The 21,317-nt window shown below is 47.4% G+C and overlaps 1 protein-coding gene and 1 long non-coding RNA gene across 2 annotated transcripts; both read left to right on the top strand.

The window, feature by feature from the left end:
• The first annotated feature begins 1,867 nt into the window (after nt 1–1,867).
• On the top strand, nt 1,868–12,641 carry LOC144102378 (uncharacterized). Its single transcript, XM_077635665.1, has 3 exons — nt 1,868–2,125; nt 5,392–5,506; nt 12,510–12,641. Exons 1-3 carry the CDS (start codon nt 2,007–2,009, stop codon nt 12,639–12,641), a joined length of 366 nt encoding a protein of 121 aa, XP_077491791.1. The 5' UTR covers nt 1,868–2,006.
• Nucleotides 12,642–16,203: 3,562 nt separating this feature from the next.
• On the top strand, nt 16,204–20,150 carry LOC144100450 (uncharacterized). Its single transcript, XR_013307658.1, has 3 exons — nt 16,204–16,273; nt 19,048–19,126; nt 20,023–20,150. It is a non-coding gene; the product is annotated as an uncharacterized LOC144100450 (long non-coding RNA).
• Nucleotides 20,151–21,317: the final 1,167 nt, after the last annotated feature.

Raw genomic sequence — 21,317 nt, forward strand, 5'->3', positions numbered from 1 at the left:
GGATCAACAAGATCGTCTTGTGTGAAAGAGCTAGACCCAGTGCACAACATGGGACTGCGTCTTGCTACAGGCGCGTACAGGACGTCACCCATAATTACCCTTTGTTGAAAACAATGAGCCTCACCTTGAGTAATAAAGAGCTCTGCTGACATGCGCGTACGTCCATAGAATTAGATCACTTCCAGATCACCTCTTGTAGTCGCCCAGTGCACATCCAGATCGATATCCAGTAATAAACAACAAGCAGACAGGACATTACTAATGTGATTTGAGGACAAATGCTTTGAGAGCTAGACCCAGTGCACAACTTGGGACTGCGTCTTGCTACAGGCTCGTACAGGACGTCACCCGTAATTACCCTTTGTTGAAAACAATGAGCCTCACCTAGAGTATTAAAGAGCTCTGCTGACATGCGCTTACGTCCATACAGTTAGATCACTTCCAGATCACCTCTTGTAGTCGCCCAGTGCACGTCCAGATCGATATTCAGTAATAAACTACAAGCAGACATTACATTACTAATGTGATTTGAGGACAAATGCTTTGAACTCGAGTTACTGGAAACACTACCCGTCACGGCACACAAGCCCAAACTACTTCCTCCGTGGTACAAACTCCCCGCAGTGTGCGATCTGACTCTTTCGCGCTTTCATAAGAAACAAACCTTCTGTCGCGTTCTACAGAGTATGGACTCCCTGCTCGAATCACGTAGTGGTTCCCTCCTCACATATATACATTCATTGCCTGCGATCACATTTTGCCTGGGGCTTTATTCATTAACATGAAACAAAATGTATGAAGGATATGAGAGCAGCCGTGAAAGTAGTTAAGGCGACCTACTAGATATGTCGTTCCACATAACTTTCCACAGTCTTGCTACAGGAGCGGAAAAATTCCTCGTGCTGCGGTTACCTCCTTTTTTCGCTGCCTTAAATGTAATTTCCTGCTCCTATTTCGCAGCCTCCTTCTTTCCTTGCCTGACGGCGCATTTAAAGTGTGCAACATTGGTGAGACACATACGGGGCCAATCTTCTCTTCAAAACGAACTAACTGAACTACACGGAACAACTTTGCATCGCCACTTTCCACGGTAACTGTTTCCGCGCACTAAGCGGTGTGGTGATCTAGCGAAGGGGAGCTGTAGCCCCACCCCATGCATAAATGAAAAATTGCAGGTTTGCACTTATGTCTATTTAAGAGCGAAAATGTGAAAGACTTTCAATTTCTGTTTTTCTCCTCTCCGTAAAGCTTCTAATCTCGTCCACCAACATGATTCTTCGCCACACCCTGAGACGACTACCTTGTCTTCGAATCCATTACGTCATCCTAAGAGACCATCGGTTTTTTTTATCAACCGCTTATTCAATATTGTGCGTTTCCCAGTTCTTCCCAAATGCATATCTGAATAATGCCCTATTCTCATCGCTAAGAATAACCGAGCGAATAGCCAGTTTTACTTTTGACCTCGGAACCTTGTCGTATTTACAATTGTAACTTTTATATCAATTTTATCTGCAATTGTTGATCTGCAATTAAGCGTTATCCAGTGCGCTTTAGACAACCGACAGTACTAAATGCTTTTTTTAATGCCTAATCGCCTACGCAGAGGAAATAATAACATGCAAACATGCAGCCTAAGCTGGAATTGGTGGCCCAGTGGTTATGGTGCTCGGCTACTGTAGCGGAAACCGCAGGTTCGATCCCGGCCGCGCCGGTCGCATTTCGATGGAGGTGAATTGCTAGAGGCACGTGTACTGTGCTGTCACAGTGCACATTAAAGAACCCCGGTGGTCGAAATTAACCGGAGCCTTCCACTACGGTGTTCCTCACAGCTTGAGTCGCTTTGCAACGTTATGCCCCGTAAAAACAGTAAAACGAACAGTCATACAGCCTAACATGCTCCCCTGAATGGCTGTGCTCCTACAGGTCTGGATCAGGACGCCGCCACTTCGTTGTCATGGAAACTGCCTTCAGCGGAAGCTGGTGGAGCGCTGTGCCGTTGGGTCATGCGTCTCCGACATTCCAGCTTGGAGATATGCATCCGAACAGCGAGCGACCACGGCACCATGTTGCGTCACTCCGTTGGTCCCTGCAGCCCGCTCAAGACCAAGCCAAAGATGCGGTAGTGAGTATGTGGTTACCTAGATAAAACAGCGCCGAGAGGAAATGCTCATGTTAGTGATTAACGTGGTGGTCGGATTTTGATGGAGGTGAAATCAAAGAGGCCCGTCTACTTTGCGTTCTCAGTGTACGTTAAAGAACCCCAGGTGGTCGAAATTTTGCCGGAGACCTTCACTACGGCGTCCTTCATAGCCTGAGTTGCTTTGGGACATTAAACCCTCATAAACAAAACGAAACCTTCGTTATTTAGAAGGACATTGTCACTCTCCTGTGTGAGAAAATATTACTCGCACTCACCGCGAGAGAACCAGGACCTGTTTAGAGTTTTAGCGAGGAGCGCGCTAATGCGCTCGTAGAAATTTCCACACAAAACATTTCTACAGTGGTTATAGTAATAAAGGCATTTGCTTTCTCTGCTCTTAAGGCCTAATTTTCGACGCGGTGAAAATAACGTGCAGTCCAACCCGCAGAAGATCAAAATGTGTAGCCACGTATTCATTTAGATATAGCAAAATTTCTACAGTGGTTATAGTAATAAATCTGCTCTTAAGGCTTAGTTTTCAACGCGGTGAAAATAACGTGCAGTCCAACCCGAAGATAAAAATGTGTAGCCACGTATTCATTTAGATATAGCAAAATTTCAATTGAGATATCAAATTTCAGTTGAGCGAACATTTATTTCAAGGTCTTCCAGTCGATGTCATACTTTTTGCTGTAGTGCCCAATTTGCAGCGAAACCCTCCACTTGTGTTCTTTTTTTTGCGCTATTTTCTCTGGTACATTAAACAGAAAAACCCTGGAAAATCCGTTGCTTAGCTGTTGACATAATACCAATTTTTGCGGGACAGCGGATACAGCTCGTTCGGTCGAAAAGCCATCAGCGTCGTATAGTCGGCACCACGTGTCGGAAACGATCAGGGGCTGATTAATAAAAATAGTATGATGGCAATTAGCAGTTTTAGTGCCACACGGTTGATTGGTCTTGATAAGCGATGCTGAATTAACGAACAAAATTAGTGTAATAGGTTAATTAAAGAAATGAGAAAGTGAAAAAATAAATTGAAGAAAAAGTTCTAAGGTGTCAAAATGCTCAGAATCAAAAGCCAATGCTTCATGATGCTAATTAATAAAATTTACAGTGTAATTTATTAATTATTTATTGAAGCAATTGAAAAAAAAAAGAAAAATGCGTCCAGAAAATGCTGCTCACAGAAAAAGCCTAACCCACTACAATAACGGGTCATACACTTAAGGCGGAGCTGAATTGTCCTCTCCAATCTTGTAACATTAGAGCGAGTGGAAAACCAACAAAAAGTCTAAGCACACTCAGCTGTGGTGTGTCTGTGTTCTCGCTAAGCATTGCAAGAGCGAGACGTGCCAGCTCGTCCGAAAGTAAGAGACAAGCATCTTATGATTTCCACCAGGTTATTATAGCATGCCTCTTTTTAGCCACTTTGCTGTAGCCATCGGTTTAAACGGATTTGAAATCTGTGCAGGTGCAAGTCTTTTATTTTCCAATTAGAAATAAAACAATACCGTCTGGAAGGCGCAGAGTTCGTCAATAGGTGCGCAGGTAGATCGTCGACCGAAGCAGAAGCTTCAGCAGCCCAAGCCAGCATTCATGGTAGTAAACCGAAACGCTAACATTTTGTGCAGCATACACGGCAGTAGCCTTACCGTCACTCTTACTCCACATTGCAGTCTTCATTGCCTTCGAAAGGGGCCGGAAAATCATTGCGGCCCAGCCTGGTCTGTGATCAGCATTCACTATGTCAGCGGTGTTGTAGGATTTAACTCGCATGCACCGCACTCATTCATTTGAAGATTGAATACGCATTAGCCACCTCTAATCATGATCAAGCCTATTTCATAGCTAACATTGAGTCCTTTTTATTTTCTCAGACTGCTTCTCAGACTGCTCAGGCTGCGCTTTTTATTTTCTCTGACTACTAACATGATACCAGTGTCACTACCTCAAAAAATCGCGCCGGATTACAAGACTTGTCTTACCGCCGTAAACTATCACAACTAGCGCATTTCCATAAACTGTATCACCATGCTTCGCTTCACCATGATTTTTTACAATCACAATCAGCTTTCTTTCTGCGGCTCGACCATCCACACAAAGTTAAACGCATCGCGTGTCGTTCATCTGCACATAGCGCTAAACCGACAGGGGCACATAGACAAGGTTCCACTCAGTTCACTTGCATTCGCGAAGCCATTCATACCACGCACTATTATAAAAGTGCAACAACTTACCAGCACACATAGTAGCCTTGAATCTCACGCCTCCATATTTCTTGCTCTCTTCCGCAGCGACGTTGGCATTTGAAATGTTAGAATTTTCAATTGCTGTACTTTTGCGATTACTTCTCTTCTTTTCGTGCCTAATACGTATACTGCAGTATTTTTCGTTTCCGTTATGCCTAATTGTTATCGTTTTTTTTACTGCCTGCTCCTTTATGTACTCTCAGGTGCTTCCTTATCTTTTCCACATTATACCTAGCCTGTTTATTGTTCTTCTGTTTGTTAATGATGTTCCCTTGTATATATTTTTACACTGACTCCCCCCTCCCCCGTTTTATACCCTCGAAGGAGGGCCTTTAGTGGCATGATGAATAAATAAATAAGGCCTTTCATGGCTCATGTGCGTGCGCAGAAAACATGTAAAAAAATGTCCGCTCCACCTGTCAATCAAACGGTTGGCACAGGCAGGAGCTTATTGGTTTACGTTTTTTTTTTTATGGCAGCTCCACCATACTTTTTTCAATCAAACGAAGTTAAAAAGTTAAAATTTGTAAATGGAAATGAAAATAAAATAAAAACAAAAACAGAAAATGAGAGAAAACGAAATTGAAAACGAAGAATAAAAGGAAATAACAGAAAAATAAAAAGCAAGAAAATAAAAAAATGAAGACGGAGTGAGGAACAGAGGACAGGGAAAAGCTTTCGTCTTTCCGCTCATCAGGAGATGTAAGTGCAAATGATTTTTTTTTTGCTCCGGTTTTGTGGAGGCCCGCGCTGCTTCCTTTTCGACGCTGTACACTTTAAGCAGAAAGGAGTATAGACTCTACTCTCCTCTAGCGCACACCCTTGTTTTAAAACGTGTGCGCTAAAGGACAGCTCACTCCTTTTTTCACTGCCCTATAAGCGTATTAGGTACTCACCACAATGCTTCTCTACATAGAGCATGTCACTCAGTGCATGTTGCCACAGCGGTAGTCGTAGCGAGCCAGCATTAATTTTTCTCGCTTCGTCCTCAACCAGCAGAACCAGCGGGGCTGATGTGCAAACAACCGCCGCCAGACTGCGCAGCCTGCAGTGCCTTCGTCACGTGGGTGCGACACCGATCCTCCCGCAGTGCAACAGGGATGGGCTGGAGGTGAGCAGGATAGATACTGGGCTGTTGTGGAAGTGACTGGCCCGCTCACTTTGCACATTCTAAATATATTGTCACAGGCCAGACGGAGAACAGTCGTAGACGTAGAGGGGGACCGCAGAACGGCCGAGGTTTTTAATCGCCCAGAACAGAGCCAGCTCGAGCGCGCCTCACGTGAACGCGACCACTTCGTCCTCGTCACGGCTCAGCGCGCAGGTAGCTCGAGCCAGGTCCGTGGCATTAGTCCCCCGAAAAAGAAGAGCATCGTCCCGATGCGAGGGTATGTACAAAGCAGAAAATGAACAGGAAAAGCAGGAAGACAATTTTTAAAAAGAAACGAACAAAAAGAAACAAATTAAAACGCAGAACCCGAACACAGTTTAAAGTGGAGCGTCATCGCTCTCATGCGAGAAGTATGGCTTAAGTCGCATTACATGCACAATGTCAGTCCGTGGTTGCAGACGACCGGTAGCCACAGTTCCACGTGGAACAACCTCATAATCCACGTGTCCAACACGACGGAGCATCTCATAAGGTCCGAAATATCGGTGCAGCAGTTTTTCAGACAATCCATTTTGGCGGACAGGGGTCCACACCCACACACGGTCACCGATGTTGTAGGTAACCTCCCTGTGGCGCCGGTTGTAACGTCGGGAGTCCGTGTCTTGTTGAGCTGTGATGTGCAAATGAGCAAGCTGGCGAGCTTGCTCGGCTTGTTCGACAAAGGAGCCCGCATCTGGTGTCAAGTCATCATCCACGCACGGGAGCATGGCGTCCAGCATCATCCGCACTTCTCTGCCGTAGACTAGACGGAATGGTGTAAAGCAGGTTGTTTCTTGAGTCGCAGTGTTGTACGCGAATGTGATGTAGGGGAGTATTTGGTCCCAGGTTCTGTGCTCCACATCCACGTACATGGAAATCATGTCGGCCAGTGTTTTATTCAGGCGTTCTGTGAGCCCATTTGTTTGGGGATGGTATGCTGTCGTCGTTCGATGGCTGGTGTGACTCAGCTCAAAGATGTCGTGGACAAGCGGAGCTGTAAATGCCTTCGCTCGGTCTGTGATGACGACGGACGGAGCGCCGTGTCGAAGCACTATTGCACGCATAAAGAAGTGCGCAACTTCGAACGCTGTGCCTTGAGGGAGAGCCTGCATTTCGGCGTAACGTGTCAGGTAATCGGTTGCAACAGCTATCCATCTGTTTCCTCCCGACGACAAGGGAAATGGTCCGAGGAGGTCCATGCCGACTTGTTCAAAGGGTATGTTAGGAGGCATGATAGGTTGCAACATGCCAGGCGGTTTCAGAGGCGGCGTCTTCCTACGCTGGCACTCACGGCAGGTCCGAATATATCGCTTCACACATGAGGCAAGGTTGGACCAATAGTAGTTCTGCCGCACTCTGGCAAGTGTGCGCTTGAATCCAAGGTGCCCAGAGGTCGGCTCGTCGTGGCAGGCGAGGAGGATCTCGTGGCGGAGGGCGGCTGGTATAACCAGAAAGTAACTCTTACCACTGGAGGCGGAGTTTTTCTTATACAACACTCCGCCTCGAAGACATAGGGATGGCAGCCTACGAGCCAGGTGGGAGGGTATCGAGGGATGGTGACCTTCTAGATGCTCCATGAGCAGCTTCAACTCGTCGTCCGCACGTGGTTGTGCGATGATGTCGGACGACGTGACTGTACCAAGGAATGCTTCGTCTTCTGCGTTACCTTCGTAAGGTTGCACGCGTGAACGCGACAAGCTGTCAGCGTCGGTGTGCTTGCGACCAGACTTGCCCAACGTGCTAGGCGGCCACATGGGTCCTTCAAGTTTGTCAACCAGCACAATGAGTGGTGGTCAGTAATAACCTTGAACTGCCTGCCATACAGATAGGGGCGGAACTTTGTGATGGCCCATACTACGGCCAAACATTCCTTCTCAGTTGTAGAGTAGTTACACTCTGCACGGTAAAGTGCACGGCTAGCATAAGCGATTACTTTTTCGACACCGTTCGGACGCTGGACGAGAACCGCTCCAAGACCGACGTTGCTGGCGTCCGTGTGAATTTCAGTGGCGGCATCATCGTCAAAATGGGCTAGTACTGGTGGTGATTGTAGCCGACGTCGTAGATCGTCCAAAGCAGTTTGCTGCGCGGCACCCCACAAAAATGGCTCCTCAACTCGTGTCAAGCGCGTCAGAGGACTGACTGGCCAGCTTAGCAAAGTTTTTTATGAAACGTCGGTAGTACGAACAAAGGCCTAGAAATTGTCGGACGGCTTTTTTATCAGTGGGAACCGGGAAGTCCGCGACGGCAGAAATTTTGTCAGGGTCTGGCCGGATGCCCTCGGAGCTGACGACATGCCCGAGAAACTTCAATTCAGTAAATCCAAAATGGCATTTTTGCGGCTTTAGAGTAAGATGAGCTGATCGGACGGCTTCTAACACCACTCTGAGCCGCTGCAAATGTTCCGAAAACGTTGTTGAAAAAATGATTACATCATCCAGGTATACTAGACATGTTTGCCATTTAAGGCCGGTGTGCACGGTATCCATCATTCGCTGGAACGTTGCTGGAGCACAGCAGAGTCCGAAGGGGAGCACACGAAATTCATAGAGGCCGTCCGGGGTGACAAAGGCGGTTTTCTCCCGGTCCCTCTCATCAACTTCTATTTGACAATATCCGCTGCGCAGATCTACCGAAGAAAAGTATTTTGCTTGGCGCAGTCTGTCGAGGGAATCATCTATACGAGGTAGCGGATAGACATCTTTTTTTGTTACGCTGTTAAGTTTTCTGTAATCCACACAGAAGCGCAGCGTGCCATCCTTCTTTTTTACGAGAACGACAGGAGACGACCAGGGACTATTCGATGGCTGGATTATGCCGTCATTGAGCATCTCCTTCACTTGCGTTTGGATGGCCTCCCGCTCTCGGGGAGATACGCGATAAGGCTGTTGATGTATTGGGCGCGCGCCATCGTGCGTGACTATCCGATGCTTAGTGATGGGCGTCTGACGTACCTTAGACGACGAGGTAAAGCAGTCCTTAAACTGCAGCAACAATTCTTGCAATTGCTGCCTTTCTGCGGGCGGGAGGCCCTCGTTTATGTGAACGGCGCGTACTGCCTCTTCGTCAACTTCACCAGGCGTGTCTTCTAGGCATGCGAAACACTCAGCCACCTCTTGGACGGGGTCGACGTGGGCGATGGCTGTGCCACCAAATAAATGGCGGTGTGCATTGCTGAAATTGGTCACGAAAACTTCAGTGCGACCGTCAGATAGAAAGGCGAGCCCTCTTGCTACGCAAACACCCATGGTGAGCAAAAGAGAGACATTTGGCTCAACAACACGTTGTCCGCAATGTGGCGCGTCGCAAGTGACCCTAGCCAGAATACTCGCCCGTGGAGGCACCGTTACGGCATCGTCGAATATACGCAGTGCGGCTCTGCAATTCTCGGGGGCAGGTTTGGTGGCAGCGAGTTCAGTTGAAAATGTAACCAATCGATTTCGAAGGTCTATATTCGCACCATTTTCTCGAAGAAAGTCGAGACCGAGAATGACGTCTCGTGAGCATTCAGGCAAAATGAGGAACGTTGCCACGAACGTGCATCCGCGCACCGTAATTCTTGCCGTACACATTCCGAGCGGCGTAACCACGTGGCCACCAGCCGTACGTATCTGTGACCGTGCCCACGGCATCATAACTTTCTTCAGCACCTTAGCCATCCTACCGCTCATTATCGAGTAGTCCGCACCCGTATCCACTAGTGCGCTAACCTCCTTAGAGTCAATCAGCACGGGTATGTCAAGGGAGACCTTGGTCTTACCAGACCCAGTCGTCGGCGCCGTCTTCGTCGTCGTCGTCGTCATCGGTATCGTGGTCGTCGATTCGGGAAGGGTCAGTCGGCGCGTCGGTGGAAGCTTTTCGGCAATACGGCGTTCGGCGGCCTCGCCTCCAAAGGTCGCCTGTTGTAGTTTTCCCGGTGCGGGCTCGAGGACTCACGCTGTGCACCAGGTCCATAACCGGACTGATGAGGCGACGGATGGCGAGGTGAGGGCGATCGGGACGTTCGGCGCGGAGGAGGTGGTGAACCACGCCGGCGGGTGACGTATTCGTCAAACTCCTGAGGCTGTTCGGCATGCCGCGGACGGGGACTACCTGCAGACAAGCCTCGCAATCCCAGAGGCCGATATGGACACCGCCGGAAGATGTGACCGGCCTCGCCACAATGGTAACCTAGGGTACGTCGGTCTGGCGCACGCCAAATATCGGTCTTCCTCGGTGCCTGTCCTCGAGCTTGCCAGTAGGAAACCGGCTGCTCGGCGTGTACTGCGACTACCGAAGGGGCATACGGTGGCGCGCAGGGAACCGGCGCAGGACGGCGCAGCACGTCCGCATACGTCGCTGGCGGCCAAGCAGCTGGCTGTGGTGGCGGCTCTACTGGAGCGACGGGCGATCTGAGCGCCTGCTGAACTTCCTCCCGAATGGCGCTAGTCAGAGAGTCCACAGGAAAAATCCCCTGAAGTTTCTGCAGCTCCTCACGGACCACAGAACGCACGATGTCCCAAAGGGAGCTTGTATTGGCCCCCGAAGCAGCATCCAGGGGGTGTAGAGCCGAGATAGGGTTTAGCTGCCGGTCGTAGAAATTGTACCGTTGCTGGAGCGCCCTCTCCATGAGCACGGCCTCGGAGAGGAACTCGGCGACTTTTCTGGGCGGGCTTCGCACAAGACCGCAGAACAATTGCTCTTTCACGCCTCTCATCAGGTGTCTGAGCTTTTCCTCTTCCGTCATGGTCGGGTCCGCTCGGTTGCAGAGGCGCGTCACTTCCTCCACGTACATCGCTACGTTCTCGTTTGGTAGCTGAATGCGAGCGGTCAATTCACGCTCGGCCTGTTCACGGCGATCGCTGCTGGTGTAAGGCTCCAACAGCTGGCGACGAAATTCCTGCCACGTCGTTAGACTCGTCTCGCGGTTTTCGTACCAGATCCGAGCGGCGTCTTCTAAGCTGAAGTAAACGTTCCGGATCTTAGCACTGTCGTCCCAGCCGTTGAAACGCGCAACGCGTTCGAATTGATCAAGCCAGTCTTGGGCGTCCTCCGAGTATCCGCCGTGAAAGGGCTTCGGGATCCGGGGATTTTGCAGGCTCACAAAAGAAGCAGGTATGAACGGGGCGCTGTCTGACCTTGCTGCCGTGGTTGTAGCCATGGGTGCGCTCTCTTGAGGCTGGAGTCCGAATTCTGGAGACAAGCCGCGGAGCCTGCGGCTGACACGATGGACAGGGGTTCGCACAAGAGGCACCGGGCTTGTGCTTCGGCTCTCCGAGGAAGAATGGAGCATCAGCCGAGAATACCCAAGCGACCTCCACCAGATGTCACAGGCCAGACGGAGAACAGTCGTAAACGTAGAGGGGGACCGTAGAACGGCCAAGGTTTTTAATCGCCCAGAACAGAGCCAGCTCGAGCGCGCCTCACGCGAACGCGACCATTTCGTCCTCGTCACGGCTTAGCGCGCAGGTAGCTCGAGCCAGGTCCGTGGCAATATGTACACCTCCTATTCCGCTTCAGCATCTCTATAAACTCGCACATTCTCACTAAGCACTGTACAACATTAAGTGAGCTAAAGCGATTGCCTCGTGCCCCCCCTATGTTTCTGCAAAAATGGCTGGCGTGTTCAACGTGGCTTGAACCTAGTTACACAAGCGAAACCTCTGTTAAGCATGGTCTCCACTCTCAAATCAAATGTCATGGTCAAGGATCGAGGTCGTAGCTCAAGATCAGGTGCAGACTGGATCAAATTGAATGTCAAGGTCAGCAGTCAAGGTCTGGCATCTAATTGTCATAGTCATGATCACGTGGTCATACTACTATAGCTTGTGTCATGCCACCACGCAGTTAAGTTCGGTTTGACCTTGTGCTGCACTGAAGGTCATTGTCTCATTCACATCGAAATCGGAAGTTGTCAGTGCACGTTAAAGAACTTCAGGTGGTATAAATTTCCGGACCCCTTCACTACGGCGTCCCTCATAGCCTGAGTCCCTTTGGGACGTTGAGCCCGCCACTAACAAAACCAATTTCCAAGGAAAAAGGGGAGTTGAGGAGAAGTAACGTGTGTTTGACTACAGGACAGGGCAAGAGAGGGTTATCTTCTCAGGCACTCGTAGGTGAGAGGAAAAGAAAGGTCTTAGCGAAATAAGGTTCTTAAAAATGATAATTTTCTATCATAAGAATACAATACCTATCAAATGAGCGAAAAGCGCCGATTTTTGTGAGGATAATCGGTACCGGTCGTTCTTTTTGCACACGTGTGTGAAAACTTCAGGCGAGCTCAAACCGAACTTAACTATGTGGTGGTATGACCACGTGATCATATGACTATGACAATTTGCTTACACTGAATACGACAGCGCGAAAACGCACTCTGGCTTCTATTAAGCACTGGTGCCACTTACGAATAGTCCGTCGGCCACTTTCGTCGCAGACGCTCTCTCTCTCTCTCTACGGTGCCTACGTCAGTGATCTCTAGCAAAAAACTTACTTAGGCTGTTGAAAGCTTGTCTGTAGCTTGTCACGAATTCTGCGAATGAATCATTAAAGGTTGGCTAAACAGATTTTTCATTCAGTCATTTTTATTTCCTTAAAGGCTCCTTTTTGAAGGGCATTACAAAAGAGGGGGGTGCAATGTGTTTTCTGTAATATTTATTGGCCATTTGATATAGCGACAATATATAGCTGTTGGCTCTGCGCGCGAAGTTTGCGGGACAGGATGTTGGTACAGTGTCATCTGCAAGGTCGTTCCAGTCGACGGCGGTACGAGAAAAGAATGAATATGAAAATATTCCTTTGTTAATACGTACAATTTAGCGCGTTACATCTTGAGTGACAGCATATGTTGTGTGCCTCTCCTGTTCCTCAATAGTTATAAACGACCCGAACCTCCAGACAAACCTGTTGCAGCTTTACTGCGACAACCTTCCACTTTCCTTGACGGCAGCTTTCCCCCGCATAATTCTTTTTCATTAATTGCTTATAGGGCCACTGCCGGAGAAGGACCGCTGTCGGGAGGGCAAACGGCGCCGCCTCCTCGATCAGTGGTGCCTTCGTCGCGTGGGTGAATCTTATCCCGCCACATCAACATGATTCCCTCTGCTGCCAGCGGGGATAGGGCGGGAGAAAACTGGTAAGGAAAATTTCTACTGAAGCAGTGCATGTACAACCTTTGCCAAACGTGACCAGGCTGCATGGTTTGCTCCTCATTCCTAAAGCCTTTACGCCTTCCCTATATAACAAAAAGTTCTCAGAAGGTGAGGACAAGGGTTCTTTTTACCATACAGAGATTTAGAGCTTGAGGGCTGGCATAATAGCTTCAATGTACAACTGATAAGCAAATCACTGGTTACTTTTGCCAAAGACTGTATACGTACCTTTACCTCTCTGCTCTTTCCCGTTGATACCCGTGAGTAATTAATGCGAAAGCATTATATGATTATGTCGCATCAACAAAACTCGTCCGCAGATTTTATCCGCACGATTGTGTCGTTCTGGGGATATGTGCAAATATTTGATTCCATATGGTAGTGCGTGAGTGTACTTGAAAGGGGAAATGTTCGGTTGATTAGTTACAATAAGATAATTATTTAAATTGAATAATGAAAATAAATGCAGCATTGGAAGCAGGTTTTGCGTGAATTAATCGAAGAAAAAAGATGTAAATGCGTGTGAAGGCTTGCTTAGTATATATATAAAAATAAAATAAACAAAAAAATTAAAGATTAAAAATGAAAATAAAAACTAATTTTTTATAATAAAATTAAAAACGAAATGACATATTGAGAAAGGAAGGAAACGGAAAGGCTTTTGCGTTTCCGCTCTTACTAAGCAGACTTAGTGAAGTACTGTAATTTTTTTTACTCCACCTTGCACAAGTGTTCCCATTTGCGTATATCGCGTTATGAGCTGGATCCGTTACCGCCTGGCGGCTATAGGTGTTGAAGGGATTTTGTGCCCTTTGACAGAATTCCTATTGCCTGTCACCTGCTACACCTCCACAACTGGAGAGATCCAAATAATGGAGAGACGCGTTCAGGTTATATGCACTGTCGAAGAGTGTTATGAAGAGACACGTTCAGGTTATCTACATTGTCGAAGATAAGACTGTTAGTCCTTTCGCAGCTCCAGCAACAACGATCCAAATAATGCAGACATACGTTCATGTTATCCTAACTGTCGAAGACTGCTTGTCCTTTTGCAGTTCTAGGGACAAAGATCCAAATAATAGAGAGACGCCTTCAGGTCATCTACATTGTCAGAGATAAGACTGTTAGTCCTTTCGCAACTCCAGCAACAACGATCCAAATAACGCAGACACGCGTTCAGGTTATCCACACTGTCGATGACGTGAAAAGGGAACAAACATCGAAGGAAACCATCACTTCACCACTTTCAAGTGCGACGTTCTTCACTTTGTTAATGAAGTCCACTGTATTCCGTATATGCGTCTCGGTCTTGCCAACTAGAGGAGATAAAATCTTGTGCAGGTAGCGAGACAAACTTTGGAGTGGAGACCTTGTAAAATCCACAATAGGACGCAACGGAACACCTTTCTTATGAACTTTCGGCAGCCCGTAGATAGCTGGCGCCGATCCGTTTGTGCAGAGTAGCTTGTAATATAGGCTTCTTTTTGACGGCGGAAGGAACTGAAAAATCGTTGACAGTAGCTTTTGAAGGTCCCTCTGGACTTTAGAAGTGGGGTCTTTGGGTAGGCGGCTGTAAGTTTCCGGGTCCTGAAGCAAATCTTCAATTTTGGCTTTATAAGACTCACGGTCAAGAATAACTGTGACGTTTCCTTTGTCGGCTGGTAGTATCGCAATCCTGCGGTTACTGCGTAGCCTTTCTAGTGACTTCCGCTCTTCTGAGGACAGAGGGCACACAGGGTCAGACTTGCGTATACGTGAAAGTATCCCTATTGCCTTCGTACGGACTTCATCCCTGAGACCAACGTCTAAAAGTTGAACAGCGCTTTCAACGGCAGAGATCACTTTTCGTAAATCTGGTGGCTTTCCTTGGTTGAAGTTCAGTCCGTGACTTAGAACCTGAGATTCGCTCGGAGTCAGAGTGTAAGAGGAAGGGTTCCGTACCTCAGACAATGGTGTCGCCCGTATGCCCCTTTTTTCGGAGGTAAGTTTGTCGAGCTTCGATTCCTGGGCCCTCTCGTGTTTTTCCTTTGTCAAGCGGGCTTCTTGGTTGGCAACGAGTTGGATCTCGTGAAAAACGTCTGGAGCCGAAGATTCTAGGAGGCGCCTTTCACAGAACACATCATTGTCAAGGCGTTTCAGAGTAAGTTTGCATTCTTCAATGCGGGCTTGGACGAGAAGGCGCTCCGCTTTGTTGATCACTTGGTGTCCAAAGGCAGATCTTACGGGTCTGTGCAGACGAAGGGATTTCGGCATCACACGGTGAATCTTACAGGCCAAGTTGAATTGCAGATGCGTTCGGAAAGCTGCCAGTTTTGACGAACTACGAATGAAATGGCGGATGCTTGTAATGACTGGCTGCCCATACTTATGGCGTATGTTGATGTAGTCAAGAGTTTGACGAAACGTCGTCTGGTCAGGTAGAGGCATAATAAAAACATAGGGTCACTGACCAAAATTTTGACTTGACAACGATTTTTTTCTAATTTTACCTTACCCTGTGCCCTTAACGAAATCAGCCCAACCACGTTAGCCGTGTATGACCATATATGGTACACTTATGGTGTCGAACCCTTGACCCCTGACCTCTACCCAAGACCTTTAGTTGGCATTTACTTGCGCTTTGGCCTTTGACATTGGATGACCTTTGGGTTGACCTTTGACCTTAAGAACATCCGATGGGGTAATGTGAAGCCTCGTGATGACATCCAATGGGGAGTGATGTAAGAACCTTGTGATACCGCATCATAGACACGTGGTCATGTGGGTATTAGGAGCAGCTGTCGCGAGTCAGTAGCAGAGCTGCTATGGATGAGCCCGACGCTTAGCAAGCGTCGTTGCTTTGCGCTGAATTCCAGAGTGAGCCAAGTTGAGCCACTGCCTTTTTCTTTTCCTCTGTCAGACAGGTATATGAACTGAAAAGCGAATGTCATAGTGTACGCGTCTACGTGCCCGTTGTTCGGGCTGTTTATCAAAGCGGCCTACTGGCGAGATTCCCGTGCCCGTTTATTGGCGCACGGCCGAGTAGTCGATCACGGTGCTGTGTTAGTCCATTCGCGTGGCATCGGAGTATGTCACCTATCGCCTCCACACACGTCAAATAAGACACCTGCTGTGGGTCTCGAATTTTTCCGTCGCATATGGGTGGGTGTGTGCTCAAACGGCGGCTATCCATTTCCAGTTGCACATATATGGATGTCTGCTTTGGCGCCGGAAATCTCTGGTCAGGAATTCGTCTCGGTCACGTGTTTTGAGATATGTTATCGGTGTTAGTGCAAGTGAATGCGAATGTCATGGCCGAAGTGTACTAAGTAGAGAGAATCTAATACAAACTACCCATTCCTGTTTTACGTCTTCGCCATCGAAACCGCGCCTGCCCGTGCCTCCCAAAATGCTTGAGAACACTGTGGCGACCCGCACTGGCGAAATGGGAAAACATGTGCTCCTGCAATGACTAAGCGCCTCTCTTGTGCATCTATGTGCCTCTTTGTCACTCTTTCCCCTCTTTGATGATGTCATCCCTTTTCGAGATGGCTTCAGCACAATGTCCCTTTCCAGTCCGTGGCCAAGACTGGAAACAGCCTCGAGCGAATGGCCCCCCAAGGTGCGTATTTAAACGGCCATATGAGCAAACTACAGATCTCATTTGAACATGAACATTTTTATTTCATATTTACAGTGTAGTATGTACATGGCTATATACTACATAATAAGCAGGAGGCCCAAAGGAACTACAAAGAGGGCACCCTATACCTACATGAACAGTGTGATAAACCAGCCCACGTGCAACAATCCCAGCTGGAACAAAAATTAAAAGAAATCATGAAAAGACGTGCATATACAGTAAATTAATGCGATTTTCTCAAGGCAAGAACATATTATCTATTGTTACAATTAGTACCTGTTTTATTTTTTTTAACCTGTACAATGGCATTTGTGGTTTCAGACAGGAAGGGATTATTCCTCGTTGTATGTGGAGATAGCTAGGGAACCAAATCCGGTTCCAAACTGCCCGCAAACCTTGCAGATAAATAATTTCAGAAAAAAATGGAAATTGGATTTTGGGTAAATGAAACGGCGCAATGTGATACAGGCGTAATATCCTTTCCTTAAACCAACTTTCATTTCACTTTCCTTCCCTTACGGCGCGGTTCAGCTGTCTGCAGAGAGATGAAAGACAGGCGTCGTTTCCTTCGAAATTTTCGCGTCATCTTGTCATTTGTATGTCGTCATTTTGTAACCGTACTTCGAAATTTTCTGCGTCCTTGTCATGTGATTTTGGTATGACAGCATCACTTATAATCATTTCCACATCGCTATCATTCAATAGCTATTACCGTAATTAGTTTCGTTGTCATTATTTATCGTAATTAGTGATTACTAATCTAACAACATGATGCCGTCTGTCTTCATAACGACATATTGCATTACAATCACGCATTCAGGTTGTGATGTCATAGTGCGGACACATTTTGCAGACACGTATTGCGGACATGAAATTGAGATTGAGCCATCCAATGCTTTCACAATAATTCATTAGATGAGTTGCTCTATGGTGTTAAATGCCCATAAAGCATGAGGAGAGTGACTGCAATGCCAAAGAATAGCGCTACCGTTAATGCATTCAGGGCGCTTTGAAATTTTGAAAGTCACGCCTCCAGCGTCATTTGCCATAATGTGGACGTCGATTGAAATCACTGCCAAAAGTGGGCGAGGTGTTTCGACTTGTTCAACAAGTGGCTGCGTGGTAAGAGGAATACCCTCTCCATGATATTCTGGTGTTAATCTTACCTTTTGAGGAAGAAAAGAAAAAACACCCACCCCTAAATACTGCCTATCTACTCACACCCACCTGCCCTACTCCCCTACAGTTGATGACTCGGTGAAGTGTTAGTGGGGGAAATTATAACAGTGCCTTATTAGGGTGCAACCCCGATTTTTTGTAATTTGTACAGGATTGGCCTTTGTGTTTGGACGTGGTACCTTTGCAGAGCGCGAGTTCTGAACAGAACCCGGGATTCAAGCGCATTGGCCTGAAATTCGTCGGTGAGTTCAGTTCTCATTCCATTGTGTCGGCGAATGGCGCCATTTCCTAGGGCCCAGAGGAAAAAAATATAAAAACGGTTCATAATCAAGCGACAGCGCCTGCTAGTACGAATGAAGAAAGAACTGTTGACGAATCACAAAGGACCCTTGATGCAGGAAATGCTAGCTGGATTTAAATAAAATCTTAAGTACCCCCTTTCCGAAAGTAACCGGCCAGTTCTCAGCAGTATAGCGGAGCCTTTACGGAAGCCTTACAGATCGAAAGGTGTCTGAAACTGTGGACAAGGGTTCAGCTTACTCTAGACAAACTCAGAGCTTAAGGGCCTCCATAAGTGCTTCGTTACGTGGCTGAGAACCAAACCACCGTGGCTCAGTTACTGTTGGCAAAGACGGTACATCTAAATCGCTGCACATCACATCGAGTCGAGTAGAGATGCTAACCACCGCATTGGCTAAGCCGTGCGACGAGACTCAACGTGAACCGCCTCATCAATCTAGAGGGAAAAGAATACAGGTGAAGCTCGCAGGTGACGGCAGGAGTGTTTCTCCCAAGTTCCTTAAGAATAAGATTCTGTGGTTGCACATCACACGTCCACACAACAACCACTTCATTTAGCTCTGACGTTCTAAGCCTACTTTATGCACTTTGCCGTTTTAAACAGTGCCTCGGCAGAGATTCCCAATATTTGTATTGTTTTTGGGCCTTGTATTTAGCTCTGACGTTCTCAACCTATTTTATGCACTTTGCCGTTTTCAACAGTGCCTCGACAGAGATTCCCAATATTTGTATTGTTTTCGGGCCTTGTATTTGTGCATTGTTTCTCCATCTTGCCTACGTCTAACCACAACAAGATTGGAAGCACTGTTACCACGACAAATCTGATGAGTTACCACGCGGCAGATGGAACAGTGCACATAAGCGCCATATTATGCGATAGCGTGAGGACCTCGTATAAAATTAAATAGCACGAGACAGCATCTCATGTCACACTCGGTAAGATTTCGTGGCCACCTGGCGCCTAGAAAATAATTGTAATTTGAAAAACAACTCTTCTGGTGAGTGCTGCCTTCAACTGGAGCAAAAGGCTGAAGCAGAGGTGATAGCCACGTTCCGTAGTTATAGCGCGCGTAGACTTGTGCGTCTACTGGAGTACACTGCGCTCACATACTTGGACATGCTTTGCATTAGTCGACTACCACCGTTGTACCACAGGAGTACGAGCACAGCACTTGGCTTAAACACTCACTTCACTAAACCTGGAAGATGATCAGTAACAGCATGTTAACACCAGTTTACGTTGTAGCAACCATATTCTCCTGGTTTCATCGCAGAGCTGCTGTTTCTTTGGTTGTGGTACCTCGCTCCCAACCGAGGTACCGGCGGCTTCCAGCGCCTGAATCAACTTCATAGGTAAGTCAACCGTTTTTGTTTCCCTGTTTGCATTCACTCAGGCATGTTTATGAATTGAAACGCGAATATCATAGTGTACGTGTCAGCGCGCCCGCTGTTCAGGCTCTTTAACAAAGCGGCCTACTGAGAGGCAGCACATTATTTCGTGTGCATGACCTATGCACGGAGGCTCAGCATACGAGCGCAGTTAAAAAAAACTAGAATCTGTGCTGACAAGCAGTTGCCACAATGCCTGTTTATTCGCACACACCCAAGCGGGGGATCACGGTGCTGTATTTATTCAATCGCGTGGCACTGCAGTGCATCTTGTGTCGCAGACATCACATACCAAAACTGCTGAGGGTTCTCAGGTTTTTCTCCACATACGGGCAGCGGTGTGCTCAAACAGCGACTGTGCATTTCAGGTCCTGTTATATGGTATCGTGTGTTTGCAAATGAGCAATGCCATTGTCATGGCCTGCGTGTAGTATGCACAGAGAATGAAATACACAGTGCCCATTCATGTTTCACCATCAGGACCATGCGTCTGCCCGTGCATCCCAATAAGATGAGCGCTGTCGTGAGACCTTTTAGCATGCTAAGCTGTTCACATGTTACTGATTTTTGCACTTCGGAGATTCAGTTGTCAAAACGTGAAGGTAAACACACATCCTTTGACGCAATCATATATAGGCTTGCATATTTGTTTTGTGGTCGTATCGTTCAGCTTTCTCAGCCCTCACGTATTGGTATTCTGAACAGTTCTCATTAAGTTCTATTTTGAAGCCAAGGTGGTCTCTCAGCACTCGACCCCATTGGCTCAACATCGTCTCGTCAAAGCTCAGGTCGACCTCGTCGAATTCGACCTAACGAAACCCGAGCTTACGATGTTTGTGATCTAAAGAACAAATTTACAGTGGCCGGCGGATCCACTCCCGCGGGGCCTGGAGCACCTCATCATCTGGGAGGACTGGAAGACCCTGCTAAGCTCTGAGGACCCCGTCCAGAAGAAGACCGCCACGGACCCGGCTGCTGACGTCATCGACCGTAGGAACATGAAAGTTTGAGTGTAGTGGTGTCGTGCAGGGGCCCCAAGTGCCTCTGTGGTCAAAACTCTTATGTCATAATAAAAGTTTACCACCACCATCCTCGCAAAATAAGTCGGACTCCATTTACATCATAAAAGGAAATTCATCCACTTCACTGGAATATTCCTGGAGATCAAAGTTATTTGGTAGGACGTTCTTGAGGTCTAGTTGGTTCATTTTCGAACAACATTAGGACGAGGACACCAGGTAAAAACAAAAAACGAATAAGGCGCCAGGCTTGCAGACTGCCAGCCGTTTATTCAAGGAAGCGAAAGCACAGGCTGTTCAAGGTGGGAACCCAGGCAAGCGACCACTTTTGTCACTCGCTCATATGCAGATAAACAGAGGGGGAGAGAAATCTAACTGGCAACTATAGCGTTTTTCAAATTTGCCTTTTTTAGAGCAACTGTGCCAGCACCAGTCTGATTGGCAGATTTCATACAGGCATCTACAGCGCATGCGCAGCACAGTAGCACGTACCTGCGCTTAAGCTGTGGGCAGTTAAAAGGTCTATTACTTGAGGCCAGGCGAATCAACAAGTAAATCTGAAATCGGAGCACGTAGCATTCATGTAAAAAAAAAATATGAAAAAGATGGGATGGCACTTTTTCCTTTCGAAGAAACTGGAGTAAATGCGAAAAGTGGCGACATAAAAGCACGTGCCATGGAAATCTATATGGTAAAATTCAACAGTCAAGAGTAAAGGCGAAAGTGAGGCGATAAAACAGGAGGTGACTACGCAGACTGCGGAATGAAGAACGTCAAGCAAACGTGGTGGTGAGGCAGAAACGTATCTCAATGTACAAAATAAAAAACCGTTAGCGAATAAATAGGTTAATGGATAAAGAAGCACAAATGAATAAAATACCGTGTGAAAAGGTTTGTTTTATGTGGGTTTAACGTCCCAAAGAGATTCGGGCTATGAGGGTTCTGTAGTGAAAGGTTTTGGAATAATTTCGACCACTCGGGGATCTTTAACGTGCACTAACATCACACAGTACACGGGCCTCTAGCATTTGTCCCCCGCCGAAATGCGGCCGCATAAGCCTGGATCGAACCCGCGTTTTTCGGGTCAGCTGCCGAGCACCATAACCACGGCCAAATCTTGTCGTTCGTTTCATGCT

The sequence above is a fragment of the Amblyomma americanum genome, chromosome 8 (genome assembly GCF_052857255.1).
Source record: "Amblyomma americanum isolate KBUSLIRL-KWMA chromosome 8, ASM5285725v1, whole genome shotgun sequence".
In the NCBI taxonomy this organism is placed as follows: domain Eukaryota; kingdom Metazoa; phylum Arthropoda; class Arachnida; order Ixodida; family Ixodidae; genus Amblyomma; species Amblyomma americanum.